The sequence below is a fragment of the Scleropages formosus genome, chromosome 4, assembly GCF_900964775.1.
Source record: "Scleropages formosus chromosome 4, fSclFor1.1, whole genome shotgun sequence".
NCBI lineage: Eukaryota > Metazoa > Chordata > Actinopteri > Osteoglossiformes > Osteoglossidae > Scleropages > Scleropages formosus.
The window spans coordinates 961,170-983,932 of record NC_041809.1 but is presented as its reverse complement, the minus strand read 5'-3'; the positions used below and the strand labels follow the sequence as shown (position 1 = coordinate 983,932).

Here is a 22,763-nt window from a genome sequence, read left to right as displayed (position 1 = left end):
GTCACTGAGAAGAGTACATACAAAGTAAACATTTTATTAGAAAGCAAATTTAACTATGTTGGACATTCAGACCATCATGAACATAGGGTAAATACTGTGTCAGAAACGAAAGGGTTGCGGGTGATGTGGTGAAGCAGGTTGATCAAGGACGATAAAGGTCACAGCCGTGACCTTGACACAATTGAACAAATGTTTGGATACTGAAGTCTCCGCATCTATTTAAATGCTCTTTTTTTGTATTTCTAAAAATAGCCTCTAGCAACCTGTCCTTTCTGCCTGTGGGGGAGAGCACTTGAAAGTGTATGCTTAGTTTGCTAATTGTCCATCTCCACCCACACTGTTCAGATATAGCTGCTCGTTGTGTTGGAATTTAGGTGGACACACAGATTAGTGTGCAGATGAGGAGCTGCTGTGCCATTTCCCCAGGAATCGTGCAGCATCTAGCTCACTCCAGTAAAACTCGAGCACTCCGTGTGCATTCAAAACGCACTGAAAGTGGGACGAGGAAGTTCTCATTCCGAAAGTACAAAATGGTGCCAGAAGCATGTGCGCTGTAAGGAGCGGTAAGGATCCAGCTACAATGGAGGGGATTTCTACTGCATTACCAGACGGAAGGGGAAGGGTGGCCTGTACCGACTGGTGCATTTAATAATCCCTCCCTACGGACTCACTGCTGCTCCCGTATTGGACTGAAATCCCCTCTTAACACAAGGGGGGGGAGATAGTGACAGTGACTCCAAGCAGTGCCACTGGAGCAAAGCCCCAGCAGAAAGCCGCTTCAGTAAAAAGTTGACGGGCGATGAGAAAACAGCAAGAAATCAGTTTGGTTGATGGGTTCCACAAGACAGTGGAGCTGGTTTCAGAACATCCAAGTGAGTGGCTGTACAGCACATGAACACTGAAGTGGTTAATGCACACAGGTATTAAAAGTAGGCCGCTGTGCCACCAGTCATCATGGAGGGGGGTGATACTGGCAACCTCCAGCTGAAGGCTCCTGGGTCACCGCTTGTTCTTGTCAAACGCAGCGCAGTCCCTCGCTGGGACACGGCTGGGGAAGTGAAAGCTGTCAGTCGAGCAGGAACACAAGGCACATCAGAGCACGGCGTCTTCCTTCTCTTCAGTCCTGCTCCAGGAAGCCACTTTCACTCTGATTTTGCTCCTGAAAAGGGGCAAAAAAAAATTTAATTTTAATCACGTTTATGCAGGGCTTTTTATGAAACCTAGTTTCTGTGCTGCCACGGCAACCGGGGACACACCTGAGGGGAGCGGCCCTCGGCCGAGCGCCGCGGGTCCGTCAGACTGTCCATGGCTGATAGGATGGAAGAGAAGAGCTTCTCACTGTGGGCTTCCAGGACCTGGGACTGCCTCTCGACTAGTGCCAGAGTGTCCCTCAACACTGCAGGAGGAGCAGGGCAACAAAGGGGTCAGAGGTCAGGGTGGAAGTTGGTAGTATAGTCCATGTGGACATGAGCAGACAAATGGGGTAGCAGTAATGCTGCTACACGTAATATAAACGCCAGAATAAATTGGAAGGATTTTTTTTTGTTATGTTTAGAGTTGTACACTTGGAATTCAGTTATTTTCTACAAACACACACACACATTTTCAGAACCGCTTGTCCCATACGGGGTCACGGGGAACCGGAGCCTAACCCGGCAACTCAGGGCGTAAGGCCGGAGGGGGAGGGGACACACCCAGGACGGGACGCCAGTCCGTCGCAAGGCACCCCGAGCGGGACTCGAACCCCAGACCCACCGGAGAGCAGGACCGTGGTCCAACCCACTGCGCCACCGCACCCCCTTTTTTCCTTTTCTACAAACAGTGTTTCGCTTTTCCCAAAATCAACACTCGGGACAAAACGGACCAGTGATGTCAATAAAAGGGTGAATACAATGATTCTTTCCAATACTGCATTTCCAAAGAAAAAAAAAATTATTTTTCAGTCATTTACTGAAAGTTGTGTGCTAGAAAATCTTCAAAAATATTTAAATTCTGTTTTTTTCCTATAATTTGGGTTCTATTTTGCCAATGCATGAACCGCTTTTAAACGTGAAAAAATAAGAGCAATATGCTGGGCTGTCCGGTCCGTAGCACCGTTACTGAACCCTGGAGACGGACTCTGGGGGGGAGGGATGGACGGACGGACACTTAACCTGGGGAGGTGGACGTCATGCAATGCAGGAGGGCGTCCCCCGCGCTCAGCACCGCCGCAGTCAGGTTCTGCCGTGTGCTCACTTCTCTTTGGAAACTCTGGGAGACACGGGGACAGGGGGCAGGACCGCTGAGCCCAAATGGTCAAATCGACCCCAAAATCAAGTTCTCTCCCCACCCGACCACCTCAGACCCCAGCACACACCTTGTAACGTGCCAGACAAGACCTGACGCTGTCGATGTCCACAGCCGGCGCCGTCAGACCCTCCATCTTCTCCTGCAGCCGGTAGAGCCACAGTATGAGCTCCTCCAGGTTCGAGGAGAACATCTGCAAGAGGAGATAAGGTTAGGGAACGTTCTTAGGGGACACGCAAACGGCCGTCCCCTCGATCGATCCCCGCACCCGTCTTTCCCGTCACCTGGATGTGCTGCGTGAGGGACTCCTTGCCCCCTGTGTCCCCCTGGTCCCTCTCGGTCGCCTTCTGGAGCTCCCTCAGCAGCGCCCCCCTCAGGCGCTCCACACAAGAAGACACAACTCTCAGGCTCTCCAGGCTGGCCACCACTGGCAGCGCACTCCCAGAAGCCTCGGAGGCGGAGCCTTCGCCGGCTCGTAGAGGCTCCTCCGCGAGGGTCTCCCAGCTGGCGTCCGCAGGCTCCCCGGCCCCCAGCCGGAGGCTTCGAACGTGCCGCGAAAGCGCCTCCGTCTCCTGCAGCCGATCGGGAAGGGGGCGGAACTCGTCCTCCCCGTCCCACGGAGCCCCGGCAGGCGGCAGGACTCGCCAGGTGGGGATGAAGACGGAGGAGGAGCCGCCCTGCTCGTGGTGACGCTGCCAGCGAGAGCGTTGGGTGCCGTCGCTCCCCGGGAGACTCTCTGCCGAAAGTCCCAACTGGTCCACGGAAGACCGACGGCTACTGGATGCTTTGGAGTCGGAAACGCTCCTCGGCCGGCTCCCCGCCAGGACGTCCCTTCTGAAGGTGGCGGGGGGCGGCTCGGCGCACGGCGGGCTGGTCGAGCGGCAGAGACGGTCCAGCTCGATGCCGGAGTCCTGCAGCAGCGTGTCGGCGCCCGACAAGCACCGGCGCTCCGCAGGGTCCGAGCTGGGCCGCAGCGGGTACGTGTAGTCCAGGAGGTCCACGTACTCCTTGTTGGGATCCCAGCTCGGGGACTTCCTGTCTGGGCAGGGTGGCGGCCTCCCCGGGATCGCACACGCCCAGTAGGCGGCTTGATGGGGCGACACGGGCTGCGGCACGGGGGGGTTACAGTGTCTGGCACTGCCGCCAAGCGCTGTCCACGAGTGCAAAGCACCACACCTCTGTCCGGATGTACGGGACAAACCTCGCGGCTCCGAGGAGGAGGAGGACCTGAGAGTGGACGTCCACCTCGGGCGGAGCGGTACCGTCAAGCTGCGGACGTCCAGCGGCAGGCTGGACAGCGAGCGACGGGGGGAGCTTCCGGAACCCAGTTCGCAACCCGTGGCAGGATCCTCGTAGGAGTCGCAGGTCTGCAGATCCGAGGTGGTCAGCGGGGGGTCCAGGTCGTCCTCGCTGGTCCACAGAGCCGAGGGCTCCTCCGGCCGGGAGGTACTGCTGCGCAAGGTGTCCTCCCTCGGGAGGAACAAAGACTCCTCTTCCTCGTCGGGAAGCTCCGCCGCACCCCCGCCATCTGGTCCCCCGTCCTGAGAAAGGAGAGATGGTAACACTTTCGCAAACAACCGTTTTCGTACCCGCAGCCGCCTGGAGGTCGGCTCTGATCGCGGGTTCCAAAAGCTGCCTCACCTGCTCTGAAGGCTCCTGCTGCGCTGGTTTCTTCAGGATTGAAACCCGATTCTCTGAGGCAAACAAAGGCTTCCTGGTCAAGTACTGGCCCTGCCGTGTTAGATACCGGGACCTGGGCGCCATGGTAACAGTCTTCTTGCGACCGCTCTTCTCCTGCTCCTTAGGCGGCACATTTGGGCACGACTCCGCCCTCTGAAGGGCGCATCGGGGCCGAGCCTCGGACACAGGGGTGCTCCCACCGTCCACGGAGTCCAGCACCCCCTCCTTCGGCCGTCCGTATCCCCAAGTCTCGACGGAGGCGGTTGACTCCAGGAGGCTGTTGTCCACCTGTATGACCCCGGGCCGGGAGCAGAGCACCTCCATCACGTCTGCAGAGCTGCCACTGCAAAAACGGGCACAAGTGAGACCGCGAGAGCTGATCCACTTTATCGGCGCACTCAGGCCACCCTGGACAGGAGAAGATGGCGATGCGGTCAAGCGCGGTCTCTACAGAACCGATCCAAAGTGAACCACAAGACAATGGGATCGGACTGGTACGTTTGCATTTGCCTGGGAAAGGGCGTCACCTTTCTAAAACTAACCAGCTCAATAAGCTCCAATGTTTCTCGGTGACAAGGTTTCCATGGCGATCACCACAGCGAGCCCCCCCCCCCACCCCACCCCATGTGTGACCCGGCTGCCCGTTGAGGTCCGTGAATCTCGCTAACATGGCGTGTTCAGGCTTGTTCATCGTACCGGCGGGAAGAATGGAGCTCTTTGTCTGACTGCCAACCCCAGCCACAGACCCCCCCCCACCCACCGTTCCCTCCCAGCTGCCCCCCCCCCCAGCACAGACACAAGTACCTCCGCAGAACCTGTCAAGCTGCAGATTGTTTTATCCATGTATTTATAATTGTGTTCCTGTCATCGCAGTCAATGAAGAGCGCCCCCTGCTGGTGGAACGTGAAACTGTTGTTGAATTATGAGCAAATATTTAAATACACATATACAGACAGGGAGTGTGTGACAGCGTCACTGGACGTTCGTGACTCCTAGCGGGAACTATTCACAGATGGTTCCTCCTTCATCTTTTACAACTTATGATCCTCCTTTGAACAACCCTCCTATGGCAAGCATCTCCCGTTGCCATGGCAACATCCGGGGAACATGGCTGTGGAACAACAACAGCTGAGAGACCGTCAACAGTAACAAAGAGCCGAGTTGTGGGACGGTCCAGACCGAGGCGGAAGGTAAGTGGGCCGATCAGGGAGCAGCATGCTTTGTGTGCGTTTATTCTATTATTACTATTATTATTATTATTATTATTATTAGTGAGCAAACACTGCAATTCCAACTGTGACTAAATGATTTTCTGCCTTCACTGGCACTCAACTCCTTCCAACCCGCTTCGATAGCATCTTCTCATCAGCACTCAAACGCTGACAGCATGACCCAGGTCCACTTAATACCCGGCAACCGCAGGTAACGATACTCCAGGTAACACAACACCGCAACTGTACAGGAATCTCACCCCCCCCCCACGTCTGTCTGTCTGTCAGTCAGTCATTTTCTGCTGGGATATAAGCTGCAGCCCCCCCCCTCCCCCCAAACCCTTGACCTCTGACCCCCCCCCCAGCAGCGAGATCCACACACTGGCACATATATGTTCCCACCAGGACACCGTCGACCGCAGCTACAGCACGAACATCGAGCGACACGCCTCAGGTATAACGGCACGACAAACACCTGCAGCCTCGACACAGAGACTTTTTTAAAATACTCCAAGTGAGAAAAAGTTGAATATCGCAACTGGGAGGTAATTATGAAACGAGGTTAAAAAGGGTTAAAATAAAAAAAATTTAAAAAAAAAAAGAGTAACAAGCATCACTGGCTCATAATGCAGGTAACGGTCTTCATGCCAGGTAAATGAGGTAGATGTGTTGGTGTTGGTGTTGGTGCTGGTGTTGGTGCTGGTGTTGGTGCAGCCCCCCCCCTCCTCCCCGGCAGACACTTTTCTCCAGAGCAAATTACACTGTTACAGTACTTGCACCTATTTATCCATGTATACAGCTGGGTCATTTTACCACAGTAATTCAGGGTAAGTACCTTGTTCAAGGGGACTACAGCTGGAAGTGGGATTCGAACCTGTCTTAATTAAACAATGAAGGGAGAGTTTCCCTCCCTGCTCGCTGACAATAACTGATTATGAATCATAAATAACTCATTTACGTGGCGCTTCTTCAAAGCAACTTAGACTCAGTGTGGAGTTTGTACACCACGACACTTAGTTACCCTGATTTACCCACCTGGACATTTTTACCTTCTATTAGGAGACAACGTCTCTAGCCACTGCGCCACCTGCTGCCGTCGGACCGTCGGTGCAGGGACACAAACCCAGAGGACACGCGCTCCACCGGAAATAGTAGTAAAAAGTCTTAAAAAGTCAAACATGATGATGATCGATCGCGGTTCGGGTCGGATTTCTCGCGCCGCTCGATACCCACCTCCACCGCCCACCCCGGAGCCGCTCGCTCCAGTCCGGCTGTCCGCTGCCCTCCGTCCGCTGTCCTCTCCTCCGGCCTCCGTCCCGGCCGCCGCGCTCGTCCCTCTGGGACCCGGATGTTCCCGCTCCCGGCTCACAAACACTCGGAGTCCCGCCGACGACGGACCGACGGACGGAGGAAACTGCGCTGCGATGTGTGGGCGGGACGAAGGGGAAAAAAAAACTCGTTCTAACCAATGAGAATGCTTGTCAACCCACGGGGCTGTTTTCTGGCCAATGAGAACGCCATTCAACAATCGGGGCGGGATCAAGCGCGCTCTCCAGCCAATGGCGCCATAGTTTGTCAGCAGGGCATCGAGAACAAAGCGCGGAAAGATGCGGGAATCGCACGAAACTTTGTACCTTTAAAGAGAAACAGCGCGACAAAGTTGGTTTCGTTGAAGGAAAACTGAAGAAATTCTGTGACTTTGCGTGAGCTGTTGGGAGCGCCGTGTAAAGGAGGACTGTTTCCTTCAAACAGAAAGTGGGGGGGGTCAGAGGTCAGAGGTCAGCGGGGGCGCGGGAGGCGGCGGGGGGTGAGGGGGTGTGACCGCCCCAAAACTGGAGGTGCGGAATTTCACCACAAACAGTAACGGTCACAGTGAACAGAAGTACAAGTTTACGCCTCTAAGTCATTATTTTGGACACGAGTGTAAAAGGAAGAAAGTTCAGGTTTAATGGAGAGTCACAAGTGTCGTCAACGAAGCACAAGAGAATTAATTAGCAAAAGTGTCATGAAACAACATGATGAACCGTTACCAGTACAAATTACAATAAGGTAAGTTACCTGTGAGAAAAGTATCAGCTAAATCATGAATTATTAATAAAAAGAATAATAGTAATGATTGATGTGAATGAAACGCTTTCGCTACATTCGGTCCAGCAGCAATTATCACAATATTTTGAAATGATTTAAAAAGTTATTCTTATAAATGCATATACATATAATTTGTTAAATTATTATTACAGCTGCAGTGAAAACAGCATTTCCAAACTTCCTTCCCATTGATTTTGTTTGAAGAAATAAAGTAGGCCCAGAAGTATTTGTGTACGAGTCAGTGTGACCCATCAGTCACTGCAGGAAGGCAGGGAACAGCTCTGATTACTTTTTAATTTCCTTTGTTATTATAATAATAAGAAGAAGAAGAAGAATACTAAGAATAATAATAAGATTAATGGGAGTTCGGCTATAGAATGTGAAACCTCTAGGTGGCAGTAGTGAGCCTGCAATCAAGGGCCACATGGAACAGGAACACACCGACGAAGTGCAGGTAAACAGGAATTTCGTGGTAAAACGGGACTCGCTGCGCAACTGTGAGCGACAAAGTGACTGCAGGGAACGTGGAACCAGAACCGCCGTCACACTGCAGTAAAGGGAGGTGCCCTGAGATGAAGCGCCTGAAGAAAGTCCTGTGTCCTGAGGACCCCACACACCTGCGATGTGCACTTTCCACCCCAAGACAGAACAGTTAATGTTTCACCAGCAGGTTGAAATAATGTCGGTCGATAGCTGACCTCCCTCATGCCGAGGACAGCTCCTTGTCCGCTACAGAGGGTCAGATGAGACACTAACGGCAGAACCTTCACTTCTGGCATCTAGAGAACATTCATTTGAATCTGTGGCTCAGTGTGCAGGAGGAGTAGTGTGTGCACACTGTGTCTTTTTCCCCTGGACGTTTGTCCTGGGCACCGTTTCCGAAAGCAACTTAGAGGACGGACTCGACGTCCTCCCTGCTGCCCAGGCCGCCCGTCGCCATCAACGCGTCCGCCTTCTTGCGAGTGACGAGAGGCGACGTCTCCGTTTTCTTGGCGGGAGCGTCGGCTGCCGCCTCCACCCTCGCTTCGGCCAGCTCCGCCCCCCTCCTCTCCATCTCCTTCTGGTTGATGTGGTGGAGGATTCCCGCCCCCAGGGCATCCCCCTCCACGTTGACCACGGTGGTGGTGCGGTCCCTGCAGCGGCACCAAAAGAAGAGGAAGCAGGACTTAGAACCTCCCCCAGGAGGCGGGGACGGGTCCACACTCATCACGCACGTCTCTCACGCACACATCGGAGGATAACTGACACGATCCAGTCGACTGCGAGCATCAGCGACAGGTCCTCGGTGGGCAGTCCGATGGCCTCCAGGATGATGGCGATGGTGATGATGCCCCCCGCCGGGATCCCAGCTGCGCCCACGCTGGAGGCGGTGGCTGTGACACTGAGGGCACAGGGCAGGACGGCGTGAGGAACCCCTCTCTCCCCGTGGGATGGCAACACGTACAGAGGTTCGCAGAGCTGCACAACTGCGTATCCCTGCAGGAGCATGGGGTGCGCAGTCGTGCAGCCGGGGCAGGGGGGCACTCCCTCCACTCCTCACGTACAGGATGGTGAAGATCTGACCCGCGTCCAGCTGCACGTTGTTCAGCTGGGCGATGAAGACGGCGGCAACGCACTGGAAGATGGCAGCTCCGTCCATGTTCACCGTGGCCCCAATGGGCAGGATGAAGCGGCTGATGCGCTTGTCCACTCCGTTGTTCTCCTCCACACACTTCATCATGGAGGGCAGCGTAGCCGAGCTGTGGAGGCCAGAGGGCGTCAGCGGTCCCCCTTCATACAGCCGTCACACGATCACAGGGGCTTGCTATTCCGTCACCATGGCAACAGGACAACAGTCCTGGGATCCCTTAAAATAAACAGTGCTTAACCGCCAGTGTCGTCATCACTGAAATTAACTCTGCTTGACAAAAAAAACAGAATTTATCAGCGTGTTGAACTTTTCAGATGTCTAAATGTTCAGAGGAGACCCTTCGAGATGCTGAGCGCCAAATATTTTATAGATTACCATTGCCATGGTTACCCTCTATTACTACTACCCTCTTACCTCCTAGTGGCAAAATAATTTGCTCACCGTTACACTGGTTTGTCACATTACAAATGTCCTGTTTATGAATTTCCAAAGATGTGAACATTTTCTAGTCTGTTTTGTTTTATTGCACTTGCTCATCCTGTTTTCTAACATTTCTGTCTGCAGCAGCTCAGTCATGACCTGCGTTTACTCTCCAAGCCAATAGGTGGCAGTAAAGAGCAGTCAAACAGAACAGTGGTGCGGGACCACCTTCTGTCAACTCACGTCCACAGTGTTTACAGTCCCTGTCTGCTGCTCCTGAGTGTCAGAGATCAGTAATGAGACGAGGAACATTGAACACGTTTATGGGACCAACGAGTCAATAGTCAGCACTGAACAAGACTTTGTGGAAACAAGCCATCCTTTCAGTCATTTCAAATCATTTGAACTATTTAATGCTTTTAACTCAGCTCAAAATAAAAAACATTGTTTTTATTTACTACAGCAACATCTGTGACTTTCCTGGAAGCTCTGAATAAACCGTCCTACGTCTCTGTTGAGAACCTTTTACTGATTGTGACATAGCGGTCAAAGTGACTTGGGAGTTATGAACAAATCAAGTTACAAACAGACTGCGTTTGTAAAGCAGCAGAAATGGGACATGGGGAAGCTCTAACACGGTAAGAACTCTGTCCCAGTGTCACTGGACAGGGGTTACGTCACCTGGAGCAGGTGGCAAAGGCCGTGGTGAAGGGCGCGATGAGGCCCGACAGGAAGCTGAAGGGGTTCTTGCGGGTGAAAGTCAAGTAGATGAGGGGCAACACGACGCCGCCATGGATCACGTGGCCCAGGATGGAGGCGAAGATGTACTTCCCAAGGCTCGTCACGAGCAGCACCGCGTCCTCCATCTCCGCGATCTTCCCGGCCACCAGGAAGGTGATGCCAACGGGCACGTACCTGCAAGAGGCAGAAGACCACAACAGGGTCAGAGGTCGACGTGACCTTTGCACACTTTGCTCCTGGCAGGCGGACAAGACGCTAACTTGGCGATGTTGTCAGGGACCTGCGCAAACCATGACCTCAGCCACGGTGAATCATTGGCCATTTGAACGGCGGTGCGGGATGCCGAGCAGCTCCATCAGCACAGCTCTGCCAGGAAGTCTTCAGCTGACCCCAGAGAGCTGGAGAGCACCAGCAAGTCGTGCACAAAGAGCCGATGTTCTGGAACGTTCACTTCCAGGAGCGACACCCTTGGGCAGTGCATTAATGAGTCGTCGAGGTGAATGTGTAGACCGCAGGCCGAAACGCCCTCCCCGGCCCCCCGACGCACTCACCACATGATCCAGGAGATGAGCACCATGGTGGCTTCATTGAACGAGCTGAAGAAGCGCGTGAGCTCCTCGCCATCGGCGCCCAGCTTGCGTAGTGCCACGCCGAACACGATGGCGAACAGGACGAGGCCCAGGATGTTGGTGCCGTCCATGTCGACGCCCACAGGGACCTACGGGTCAGAGTCCAGAACCGTCAGCAGGAGGTGGTTCACATCTCAAAGGCTGGACATGTTCTGGTCTTCTGAGGTCACGAGTACCAATCCACTCACCTTCTGGTACGTGAGGGTTCCGTTGGTGAGGTTTCCCACGGCAACCATCTTGTAATCGGTGGCGTACTGCCCGTGTCAGAGAAACATATGGAGAGAAGGGGGCGGGACACAGGCCCAAGTGTGTGTTTGCGTTCAGTGCGCTCTGCAGTAACACGGTACTTGTACTCCTGGCAGCTTATGCATGCTGCAGGAGCCCATAAAACAGTAATATTATCACACCCAGAATGAAATGAGAAAGTAAAACAGACCTGACCAAAAATATGGCCTAAAGCAGGTGACTGTTGAAGATCATGAAAATGAGGGAAAATAAAGTTTGTGACACTTAGTTCTTGTGTTTCTTTGTAACAACCAGCTTCTGTTTTTGTGTTACACCCTTTTAGTGTTTGTGCTCCAGAATACCGCACTGCAATATGGGGTGGATTCCTCCCAAGGGTACACTGACAGACCCCTCCGAAATGTGATCTTAGTGGAAAGTCGACTCCCATCGCAGCCGCATTTCACAGGGCAGTGTGGACGAGCTCCACTGCAAGAGTCCAGACTTCACAGGACTGAATCCTGCTGAGGGACCAGTTCACAAAGTGGACGTCAAGGGGGTCCAATCTGGGAATTTCAGCCGTTATAGATTATTATTATTAGAAATTATAGATGGCAACAAGTAATCAAAATACATCTTCATCCAGTTGTCAATTTTGGCTGCACTGTGTTGCAATGTGTCCCTCGGAGCTGCTGAATCCCTCCCACATTGAAGAAGGGTCTGGAACTTTTTCAGAGCCACTTTTCTCCCAATCTCCTGACCGTTCAATCAATGGGTCCAACATCATCTGCTCTGAATGCCTGTGTATTTACTATTTGAATCTAACTTCCATAGATAGAATCAAATGAGCTCCCTGTGCCCCTCAGAGCTGCCGAATCCTTCCCATCAACACCATCTGCTTTGATTATCTGTGTATTTGCTATCTGAATGGCACTTCTATAGGAACTACTGGAGGGATGTGAACCAGCAAGATGGTGGTGTCACACACAGAACCTGTGTGTCGATAGTCCTGCGTGTGTCTAAACCTCATCTTCTGTTGCTCTTCTATACCCTCTGAGCTGTACACCACTGTGGAGAAAAGTGTGTGATAAAGGAATAATCGGTAAAAGTAGATGTCAGCAGGGGGTCTTTGTGACACAGCTCAGTCCTGGTTTACAGGTGTCACCACGGGGAGCGGCAGGGTGTGACGCGTCTTGTGGAAATTGCTGCAGTCCTTGAGAGGCTCTTCCTGCACCTCACTGTTTACCCAGCTGGTTGCTGCAGCTCACGTGTATTAACAGCATTGTGGTAAGTTGCTATTTGTACCATATTCCATGTGCAGCCAAAACCATATCGTGACGCTGGCTGGGTCACGCCCTGTTATCTTCCATCACTGCGTTACTGAGAAGGAAGGTCACCATGTGTGTCTGCTACCTGGGAACCGGCTCACCTGCGCACCTGGGTGCATTTACGTTTACCTCTACATTTACACTGGTCCGCTCAGCTGACAGGGGGGCACGGTGGCACAGCAGGTTTGGCCTGTGCCTGCTCTCTGGCGGATCTGGGGTTCGAGCCCTGCTTGGGGTGCCTTGCGACAGACTGGCGTCCCATCCTGGTTGTGTCCCCTTGCGCCCTGTGTTGCCAGGTTAGGCTCCGGTTCGCCACGACCCCGCTCGGGATAAGCGGTCTCAGACTGTGTGTGCGCGTGTGTGCGCGTGCGGTGCTGAGCTGGGTTCGACACAGAGACAGTGCCAGCACTCAAGGGGCGGCTGAGGAGACATCCAGCCCAGGGCCCCTGAGCACCCTCTTGGTCCAGGAGCAGCGTGAGCTACACGGCTCCAGCACTGACTGGGGAGAGCAGCTCAAGAAGAGATGCCTCCTTCTATACCCGCCACTCTGTGCCAGCGTGTGTCTGTACCGCGGTAGTACCTGTCCGCTGGTACCGAGGGCAGGTGTACTGCGTACTGTGAAGCACTCTGAGAAGGTGCTCTTCACGGCACTTTGTGAAACGCACTTTATTATTAGTTTTATTGTCACCGGAATGGGGTCACCATGGCAATGGCAGCCAGGTGGCGACGCTCCATATCAAGAGGCAGAGGCACCAGGAGGTCCGTTTCTTCAACGGCAAGCGGTAAACTACTGCGGTAAAGGGACGGCAGGGCAGGGGGGGGCGTGTGTCGCTCCGTGGGGGTCCTTCAAAGAGGAGTGGAGAAACGGGGAGGGGGACGTGACTTACCGTCCGAAAGGCGGCAGCGACGAGGTTTGCTGGGAACAAGTTTCTGGGGGGAGGGGAAAGAAATACTTCATTACTTTAAAAATGACTAATGAAATTATAAGTAATGAAAATTAAAAAGCTAAAAAAAGCACATTAAAGTCCTGTTTGTCTCCAACATGAACCCTGTTTGTGCTCTGGAGTTATCCACGCACAGAGACACACAGTATCCAGCGGCGGCTCCCAGCCCACACACTCACTCACACTCACAGGGACCCCTGTCCTTGGCGTTTCGGTGGGAACTGGGACAACTGTGTGTGTTTGCTTTTCCAGTGGAAGCTCAAAAGATGTATGTATGTCCAGTGTGTATCTGCAGTACGGCTGCACACGTCTCAGGTGTGTTTTATCCACCCAGATCCACAGTAAAACGCCAGGGTGTCACGGGTTCCGGACCCAACTCTTTACCGCAGTGTCATTTTCAGAACATTTTGTCTCACGGCGGGGGTTTCCAGTAAAACACACTCACTGAGTAAATGGTAAAAACCGTGTTTAGCACCTGCAGGTTTTTTTTGTCATATGACCAAAAAGTTTAATGTCTTACATCACCTAAAATGTGGCTCAGATGTGGCGCTCACCTCGCCAGGTCCAGGAAGGAGTCGACGGTGTCCTTGCGCGCTCCCACGGCCGTGCCCTCGAGCGCCACCGCGGCGCTGTGCCCCGCGCCCTCGCCGGGCCGCACGACGAAGGCGAGCGTGATCCCGATGGCCGAGGCCACCAGTGTGGTCGCCAAGAAGTAGGAGAGCGCGATCCCGCCCAAGCGGCCCAAGGAGCGTGCGTCCAGGCTGGCCGCGCCCGACACGAGGCTGCACACCACCAGCGGCAGGATGACCATCCGGAGCATCCGCAGCAGCATCTCCCCAGGGAAGGCCACGTAGGTCACATGTGCCCGGCTGAGCCGCACGCCCCGGAGCGCCATGCCGAGTGCGACGCCGAGCAGGACCCCGGACACGGTGAGGATCACCACGAGGTTCCTGCGGAGGAACGCGTGCAACTTCTCTTGCCTGCGGGGTGTGGGCGCGATGCCGGGCATCGCTGTTGCCACGTGGCCGTTCGGGTCCTGCCGCTTGTCCATGTGTCTCCGCTCGGCCGAGACCACGGGTGCGCCCGCTTGCCCCGAAGCGCAAATAACGGTCAGGTGACGCGGCGGGAGGGCAGTCCCCCTCTCCTCTCCCCGGGGTGTCATATTTCCCGAGGGGGAAGAGTATAAAAAGGTCAAGGTCCCACGGCACGTGTGCTCTGGCGGCCGGAACAAAGCAGCTCCTCGCGCCTTCGGTACTTCTGGATTCATGTGTTCGTTTACAGTATGTTTTCATCTGAATGGAGCGCACCTCTCCTTCCTCTTCCTCATGTTCTTTCTCTCTTTTATTCGTTATTCACACGCTTCTCTCCAAAGCGCATCGACAGCAGACACGGACACAGCTTGTGTGTGTGTGACACCACCGTGTTGCCGGTTCACATCCCTGCAGTAGCTCCCGTAGAAGCAACATTCCAACGGACTTCGGAGTCACGGTGCCATCGGAGCACCGCGTGGCTGTGGGATTTTACTCTGTACCGCCCCAGAAAATTCCAGTTTTATTTTGGAAAGGAATCGGTGCTGTAACTCCTCTGTGTCCGTGTGTGTGTGGGGTGTGTGGGGGGGGGGGGGTATTTACTTCAATATGAACCCTGTTTGTGGTCCTGAGATCTTATTTGCTGATGTTTTCCTCCAAAGCTGAATTCAGCAATTGATCCATTTATACAACGGGGTAACCTTTACTGGGGTAATTCCGGCTGAGAACCAGAATCAAAGGTACCACAGCAACAGGTGGGATTTGAGCCTAGTGGCCCTCTAACCACTACGCCACTTGCTGCCCTTGCGCTAGACCGTAATAAAGGTGCAGCATTGAAACAGGACAGTAGACACAACAAAGTTTATGAAACATTGTGTTCGATGTGTTTCCTTGTGAGTCGGTCTCATTTGATTTGCACGGGGTGTGAGGACCTCTAGATTTAATTAATTTTTTTTGATTAATGAATAAGCCTTGACTGAGGTTTTGGACTGAATAAATGAATCCCATGAGACCCAGGCCAGCCCATCATAAACCACGAAATGTGCGCAACTCTTTCTGAAATATGTATTAATGTGCTCGTGTGTTTCACAGAAAGTCTGTCGTGGGCAGCGAAGACAGTCTTAAGCATCTCGCAGTCCAAGCTGGAACAAGCCAGTGGCGCCCCCTTCTGGCGCGGTGCGAACTGCAGGCAGTCCTGCTCTCCGCGGTGTCGTACCGTTCCTGGACACTAGGGGGCGTGACGCTCCAAGAAGGGACATTAAAGGTGTTTTCCTTCGCGACGTCCACTCGTACTGCATTGTCCAGGGAGCCAGTTGTCGCAGTAATGACCACAGTGAACGGAACTGTTGCTATTAAAACTGTTACAGCTCTTAAAACTAACACGAGCAGCTGTCAAAGTCACTGTCCTCTTCTTATCTTCGGAATGGAGAAATATACAGTGAACTAAAGCATGGTTTTCACTTCTTTATGATACTTGGAGAGATCGATCACGGGGGTAAGCAAACCAAAAACACTATTATGTTTAATAACCATTATTTTATTTCATTTAAATCATTTCTGAGATGTAACGGGGCCTGGAAGCTGCTTCGGTTCTGCTCAGCATTGAGAGCGTCCTTCGGGCGGCTGTACCTGCAACAGGTTCCGTCTCCCTCGCGCGCCCGCACTCGCACGCACTCGCACTTCCAGCTCAAAGGAATGACGCACTAACCGCTACAGATAAAAATAGACTCTCGGGGAGCAAAGTTCAACAGATACGCAGCGAATAAAGACACGTGACTACGAGCCTTTATTCAAAGCAGCCTTTTAATGTCGTGTTTCGCTGTTTCTGGACACGACTATGAATGATTAGTATGAATATTACATTTTGAACGCACTAATAATATGCTGGTAACTTGTCCTTGCGCTGTTGACACGGCTGCGACAGAAACACTCCTGAACATCGGAGTCACTCATTTCCCTCTTCAAATGTCAACCTTTGCTACGTTCCGACTTGATTTCTCTAAATCACACCCACAAACCTGCAGGATCGCAAGCATTGCGCGCTCCCTGCCCCTTCGCCGCCTTATTATCTAAGCCTGGGGGGGGGGGCGGAACAAAATGCCTCTTTCGAGCTCTGATAGGCTGATTCAGGTAACGAAGGCTCACTTGTGCGCAATCCCATTGGACGTTATCTCCAAGTGGGTGGGACGGTGCGCCGGAAAGCAGTCCAACGATTCGTCGACAGGTACATCAATCAGGTTAAATGCCCTGGGGCGTGGGGGCCGCGTTCCTGCGGGCGCTGCCAGTGCGCGTTCGCTCGGCCTCCCTTCGGGGCGGCTGACGTTATGTAGCTCTTTAACCATTTCACCAAAGTGACCTGGGGCTTCGGAGAGCGCCACAACAGCAGTTTTTCCCCCGTGCAGTGTAATTTTTATTTATTTATTTTGTTTAGATGAGCTCCGTTTAATTAAGCCGGATCCGCACGGGACTGTCCCTCCGAACCGAACGGACGGGTGAGTAACGGGCCGAGCGCGTCCCCGTCCCCGTCCCGCGATCCCACCGTCCCGCCGCCCCTCAGACCCGGGCCATCGGGGTCACGCACGCAGCTCCTTGGGTTCCATTCGCTCTTTCAAAGTCCTTCTTTCTCGGAGTCTTGGTTGGTGCGAAAGTGTCTCGAACATCGACGCGACAAGTTGAATTTCACTTTTATTGCGCTTCGCAACTCGGCGCCACTTGCGAAACGAGGCGATTGGAAATATTCATTGCAGCAGCTGGAGAAAGAAAAGTGAAGGTTTACCGGGCGGCGCTGCTTTGTGCGGGTGAAACGGGGTAAATGGACAATAAGTGTCTAATAAGAGGAGCTGCAGTGTTACCTGTGTGTGTGAGTGTGTATGAGAGAGAAAAGGGGATAGTTGGCCCCTCTCCCGCCGCTGGAGGTTCCCCTGCTGGAATCGCACACAGTCGCAGTGATTGAATGTGTCCTATCTGCGCTGTGGTACTCGAACCCACGCCATACTGTCTGCAGAGGCCCAGGTCACTTGACCGTGAATCCAGGAATCTGGAGTGGCAGGAAGGAAGGGTTCGAGTAGAAGAGGAGAATGCGTAGCTTGGCATCCCACTCCTCGCCAGCTCTTCTCATGTGGCCAAATTTGCAATGCATTGTGGGTATGAGCTCAAGACATGGGAGCAAGGGTCAGAACAGTCAACATTGCTTCGGTGACATTTCTTCCACAGTGATTCCCAGTGCTACAATAAAAAGACAAAAGCAGCAGTGATGGGGAGTGAGGCTCGAACCTGCAGCCTTCCAGTTGTGTCCGTGTTCTTGCCTTCTTTGTTGCCTCCTCTCGGTGGACTAAGACTAAGGAAGGTGCGTAGTGTCAGTTTTAGAAGAACTGTGACGGCTATGAACCCATGTGGACACGTGTCCAGCCCATCGGCGCAGACGCTCCACTTCTGCACATATTCCATCGGTCGTCCCCAGTGGGACACGACCCTACCTGTTAATGGTGGCGCTGGGCTCCTGGACAGTCTGGCCGTGGCAAGGACCAGGGGACACATTCGGTGCCCAGGCAGCGTTGTTTCCGGATGCTGGCGGCTGACAGGCTTCTCTTATTGCTTTTGTCAGGGCTGGGGGAGGGGACAGGACAGGCTGGGACGGTCATCATTCCACTTACCCGCTTCCTTGCCGTTTTCTCATCGGCCCTCCATCAGCCCCCCGCTGACGTCTCCTTTTTCCTGTTGAGGGACAGAGACGTGTCTTGCAGCATCCGTGTACGTCTGACTGCCTTTTGCGAGGCTGTGGAGTGGGTGGGGCTTTCTGGGCCAGGTAGGGTGGAGCCTGAGGGCAGCAGGGGTCACTGTAGTGGGAAAGGAAGTGGACAGGCATCAAGGGGATTGCGGGTAAAGAAGGCCTTGGGCCCGTTGACTGCTGTCGTTACATTGTTTTTAATAAACAGAATGATGTGGCGGATTATTGGTCCACCAGTGAATGCGCCGATGTGTGTGTGTGTGTGTGTGTGTGTGTGTGTGTGAGAGAGAGAGAGAGCGTGAGATGATGTTTGACCGAGGTTCCGAAAGGACCCGTCAAACAAGTTTCGCTTTGTATTTCTACCGTTTAGTCACAGTGACACTTAAGGAGCCTCAGGGTCCGATGCGAATGTTTGTCCCCAGTTCAGCTGTGTCCACATGTCCCCTGTCCAACTGCGCAGTGGACGGCCATGTACATGTACAGTGTCCCACATCTTTCTAGAACATGGCGCTCACATGAGAACATCGGTGACACGCATCCTGTCCTTTTTCTTAATATTTTATCCGAGTTTGCAGTCCACCTGTCCACTGGACGGCGCAGAGTCCTCGGTGTCCTTGACGACGTCTGGAGACGTGTGCAAATATCCCGGCGTCTCTGCAGCAAGTCATACCTCGGTATCGTATGATGTCATAACTGCGCGTGACGTCCAGCTCTTATCGGTCCAGGGAAAAAACTGCGTGAGTGAGAGAGAGAGAGAGAGAGAACCAGAGGCAGTCCTCACTGTAACCAGATACTTTACTTTAGCACTGTCCCCGCCCCCCCACACACTCTCTCTCCCTCCCTCACTCGCCCTGGTGCAGCAGGAGCGCTGCTGGAAACTCCAGATCTCCATGTCGCGTGAAGCTACAGGTCGTCACGTTCACCAGACACTCGTGGGCTCGAGGACCGCATGAGAGAGAGCCTGAGGGTGGAGACGCTCTCCGGTCGTACCTCGGTGAGTGGCGCTTTGGTCACGAGGCTGTCTGCTGGTCTGAGACGGTGGGGACACGATGAACCGTGACACATCTGGGCCAGGGGGGCGGCGGGTCACCAACCGCACGCGCGGAGCTCCCGTGAGCTCTTTGGTCAGCATTGACCGTGAGCTCCTCAGCTTGACCGCTGCTCAGACGATGGTTGACATTGAGACGAAGGTTACGGTTGATGTCGAGGTGATTCAGGTGACCGTCTGCTGCCCACGTGACTTTGAGGGCCGTCGGTATCCTTGTCCACTATGTGGTTTGTTCTAGAAGGAGCTTCGTTCTCCTCGGCTAAAATCCCCTTGTTCGGGTGAGACGGTGAATCCAGGCACTGCTCACTTCGCGTTACCGTCAATGACGTAAATGTGGTAAAACTCTGCGTGCTGCAGTCGGTGACTCTGGGAAAAGAACACAAGTAATAGCCGAGTTGCCTCTCGCTCCCGAGTGCGCTTGCAGCCCCTTGTTGGACAGGTTGAATCTGCATATTTCTGGTGTTTCTGGGGTAAAAGCATAAATTGGGCAGCAGGGGGCGCAGTGGTTAGAGCTGCTGCCTTTGGACTCGGATCGTGGTTTCGAACCCCGAAAGGATACAGTCCCAGGAGGGCCAGGTGTGTCCTGTGGGGGTGTTTTGGTGTAACTGCAGTGTGTTTTACCCCATGTTACCTGGAAGTGTCTGGGGACGCGAGGGAGAGAGAGGGAGAGAGAGACACGGTTGGTCCCCAGACACTTCCACTGGAGAACTGGTGTTGGACAAGTTACAGCGGAGTGACGACTGAGGGCTGCACCCAGCGACCGGCTCCACTGCTCCGACCGGCTCTTCTTCCTGTGGCTCCGTTCTTGACATCACAGCCCTTCCCCTGGCCTGCGTGTGTAGGGGCTTTTCTCTTTCGCACGCACGCACGCACGCACGCACGCACACACGCTATACCTGTGGGTAGCCTGGCAGCCATTTTCTCCACTTACAGTAAATTATTCTGCTCTAAAAAGGAGGTACTGCTCTGGGGTAAGTACCTTGGTCAGTGGTACTACAGCAGGAGCTTCCCACCATGTGTAATGCCTACAGCCTGTTTCTTCCTCAAGTGCGCCCCCAGTGCTTGGGTTTGGTACTGCACCCCACGGCTCGTTGAGCACAGTTGGGCCGAGAGACAGAACGTCATTGTGGAACATTCTGGTAAAATGGGGTAAAAGGTGGACTCTGGGGGGGGTCCTGTCTGTTTGCTTCTACTTGTTGCCACTGGCAACTGACTGAACCTCCCTCTGTCGCGCAGGTTTATGTTGGGCAAGGGGACGAAGCGGAAACGGGACGAGGACGCAGATGGGGCGGGGCTGGGGGCGGAGCTGTGGGCGGAGCTCCCCGCACTCTCCCCCTCCGAGCTGTCGTACGCGCTGCAGCGGCAGACGGTTTTCAACCTGTCGCTGATGAAGCTGCACCAGCAGGGGGCGCCGGCCGAGCCCCGCCTCCAGAGATGCGTGCTGGTGAGCAACGTGCTGCGGCGCATCCAGGAGGAACTGCGGCGCGAGGGCGGCCCACAGGCCCTCCTGTTGCCCCCTCCGTCGAACCCGAGCCGGGACGACCCCTTGGACGAGGGCTTCCGCGAGGTGCCGCCGCCGCCGCCCCCGGTGGCCACGCCCCTTTCCTTGCCCCCACCCCGCTCCCCCACTCCGCAGGACTCCTGCCTCACGCCTGCATCTCTGCTGGAGGACGACACCCCTGTGTTTTGCACCCTGGCTCCCCCCTGTCCCGTCCCCCGCGCTCCACCGAGGACGGTCCCGTCGGCGCCGCACGGCACGGGACAGCTTTGTCGTGTCCAGGGTGCAGCTGTTGTGGCCCCGCCCCCTGCGACGCCCCTCGTGGATCCCAGGGATGTCGAGAGAGCCAGTGGTCAGCGGCGGAGGCGGGGTGTCACCGTGGAGACGCTGTCCTTCGGGGGTGTGGACGCGAGCTCCTCGTCCTTCCTGGCCGACCTCACCCTGGACGACATTCTCTTCGCCGACATTGACACCTCCATGTACGACTTTGACCTGTGCTCCTCTGCCTGGGGGGGCGGCGCCGCCTCCAGGGTGTCGCCCGACGACCTGGTCAAGAACCCGCCCCCCTGCGGAGCTGGCAGTTTCCCCATGGGGTCCGGCCAGCCGTTCAGACCGGACCTGTCCGAACTGGACCACATCATGGAGGTGCTGGTCGGGTCGTGACGTCGCCTTCCCGCCGCGGTTTCTGTACGTTTCCCGCGACGCGTCGCCTTAGGAACGACCTCCGGCCTCTCTGAGGAAAGGGAGGAAAATTCCAGAAACGCTCCTCTTGGCGCAGGCGCCGGTGCCTCGAGTGGTCGCACCTTGGACCCCGGTGCTTTTTCTTGGAGCGCTTCCTCCCGCTGAGAGTCAGGTGGTGTGTTTGTGCTCAGTGGTTGTTCCTCAAGAGCAGCGCCCCCTTGTGGTGCAACAGTGAAGTAGTTCCCAGATTGCTCTGCTCCTGCATGTGTGCTTTGGTATGAAATAATTCCAGAAATAATCTTTTTTTTTTTTTTTTTTTTTTTTTTGCTTTTTCTTCTCAAGCCAGTGTTGCTGGTGCCTCTTCATGTGGCTGCTGAAGGAGAAGGGGATTCTGGGATAGAATGTGCTTGTCCTGTATGGTGGTTCTGGGCATGTGATATGTCGTGTGTTTTTTTTTCATAAACAATTAAATATTTGCAAACATAAGGACACAGCTACTGTATTATCACCCCCCCTCCCCCCCTTTCCAGGGGTGTTCAGGTGAGGCACCTGTAACTGGTGACACGTGTGCATCTTGCACACAGGTATAGAGCAAAGAGCATTGAACTAAAACATAGTGTTTCACTCGAAAGGAGGAGGTGTGAGCCCAGCAGACCGCTCTCTGGGCGGGACTGGAATGGTACCAGTCACTCTGGGACCATGTTCATATTGCACATTTTTATGGTTGCGTTCCGGTTAACGGGAGCGAGCGCCGGAACCACTAGTTTTTTTTTGAAGCCCGATTGTCGGGAGGCCCTGACCGGACACATACGCTCAGCTAGAACAAATACAACCACTCCTTGTGTTACAGAGACCAAGTTGATGATGTTCACAGATTCAAACATTTTCCTATTTGTGTTTTACTTGATTCTCTCAGCTTATCTGGTTCAAAATTTTCCATGTGCAGCATCGTGAACGACACCCGTTTACTCCAATAGCCACTAGGGGGCAGTAAAGAGCAGACGGTGCAGGAGGGAGGAACCGCCTTCGTTCAACTCCCTTCCGCCGCGTTTACAGCTCCCGCCTGCTCTTCCTCAGCATCACTGATCGATAACGAAGATGAGGAGCGTTGAACGTGTTCCTGGGGTTAATGACACAATGGAGACGTGCGACCCTGACGCTGTGGCGCAGGGTTCGAGTGAACGTCCGCTTTGGACACGACCACCGGGACAGAGCCCGGGGGTGTGTTGCTCGTTCATAATTAATGATTATTTGAAACATTGAAGACATTTATTTGCTTTCGGTGTAAATATATTTATTTTGCTGTGAATTCCACGTGTACCGAGAAAGCGGTTAAGAAGCAGCGTCTCGGGAGCCTCCGGTGGACATGGAAAGGAGGTGGAGGCTCTTGGATCTCTGACTGCTGATTGGATAATTTATCTTAATGAGTATTTATTGGGTGATTTTAGTCTGTATTTATTTTGGGTAACTTAACATATACCGTAATATTTAAATGACTATCAGGTTTATAACCATCCTCACCCACTCTTTAATTTTTCCATTTCATACAGTTTTATTAGTGTCTCTCACACACACACACACACACACACACACACACACACA

At 53.8% G+C, this 22,763-nt stretch overlaps 3 protein-coding genes across 4 annotated transcripts; 1 reads left to right on the top strand and 2 right to left on the bottom strand.

Moving 5' to 3' along the window:
* Positions 1-18: 18 nt before the first annotated feature.
* Positions 19-6,594, bottom strand: cep68 (centrosomal protein 68). The gene is made up of 7 exons (XM_029250824.1): positions 6,411-6,594; positions 3,928-4,309; positions 2,571-3,827; positions 2,357-2,479; positions 2,154-2,250; positions 1,257-1,396; positions 19-1,159 (listed from the first exon to the last, which is right to left on the bottom strand). The coding sequence occupies exons 2-7, from the start codon at positions 4,288-4,290 to the stop codon at positions 1,118-1,120; spliced, it is 2,022 nt and encodes a 673-aa protein (XP_029106657.1). The 5' UTR covers positions 4,291-4,309; positions 6,411-6,594; the 3' UTR covers positions 19-1,117.
* Positions 6,595-7,429: 835 nt separating this feature from the next.
* LOC108927004 (neutral amino acid transporter A-like) lies at positions 7,430-14,252 on the bottom strand. The gene is made up of 8 exons (XM_029251237.1): positions 13,734-14,252; positions 13,123-13,165; positions 10,874-10,939; positions 10,608-10,774; positions 9,997-10,230; positions 8,810-9,004; positions 8,512-8,646; positions 7,430-8,398 (listed from the first exon to the last, which is right to left on the bottom strand). The coding sequence occupies exons 1-8, from the start codon at positions 14,228-14,230 to the stop codon at positions 8,155-8,157; spliced, it is 1,581 nt and encodes a 526-aa protein (XP_029107070.1). The 5' UTR covers positions 14,231-14,252; the 3' UTR covers positions 7,430-8,154.
* Positions 14,253-16,477: 2,225 nt separating this feature from the next.
* On the top strand, positions 16,478-22,751 carry sertad2b (SERTA domain containing 2b). 2 transcript variants are annotated; one of them, XM_029251290.1, is made up of 2 exons: positions 16,478-16,699; positions 20,219-22,751. In XM_029251290.1, the coding sequence occupies exon 2, from the start codon at positions 20,223-20,225 to the stop codon at positions 21,141-21,143; it is 921 nt and encodes a 306-aa protein (XP_029107123.1). In that variant the 5' UTR covers positions 16,478-16,699; positions 20,219-20,222; the 3' UTR covers positions 21,144-22,751. The 2 variants fall into 2 exon arrangements, with proteins under 2 accessions (XP_029107123.1, XP_029107122.1); XM_029251289.1 differs by lacking the exon at positions 16,478-16,699 and adding an exon at positions 18,663-18,928.
* The last annotated feature ends 12 nt before the right edge of the window (positions 22,752-22,763 follow it).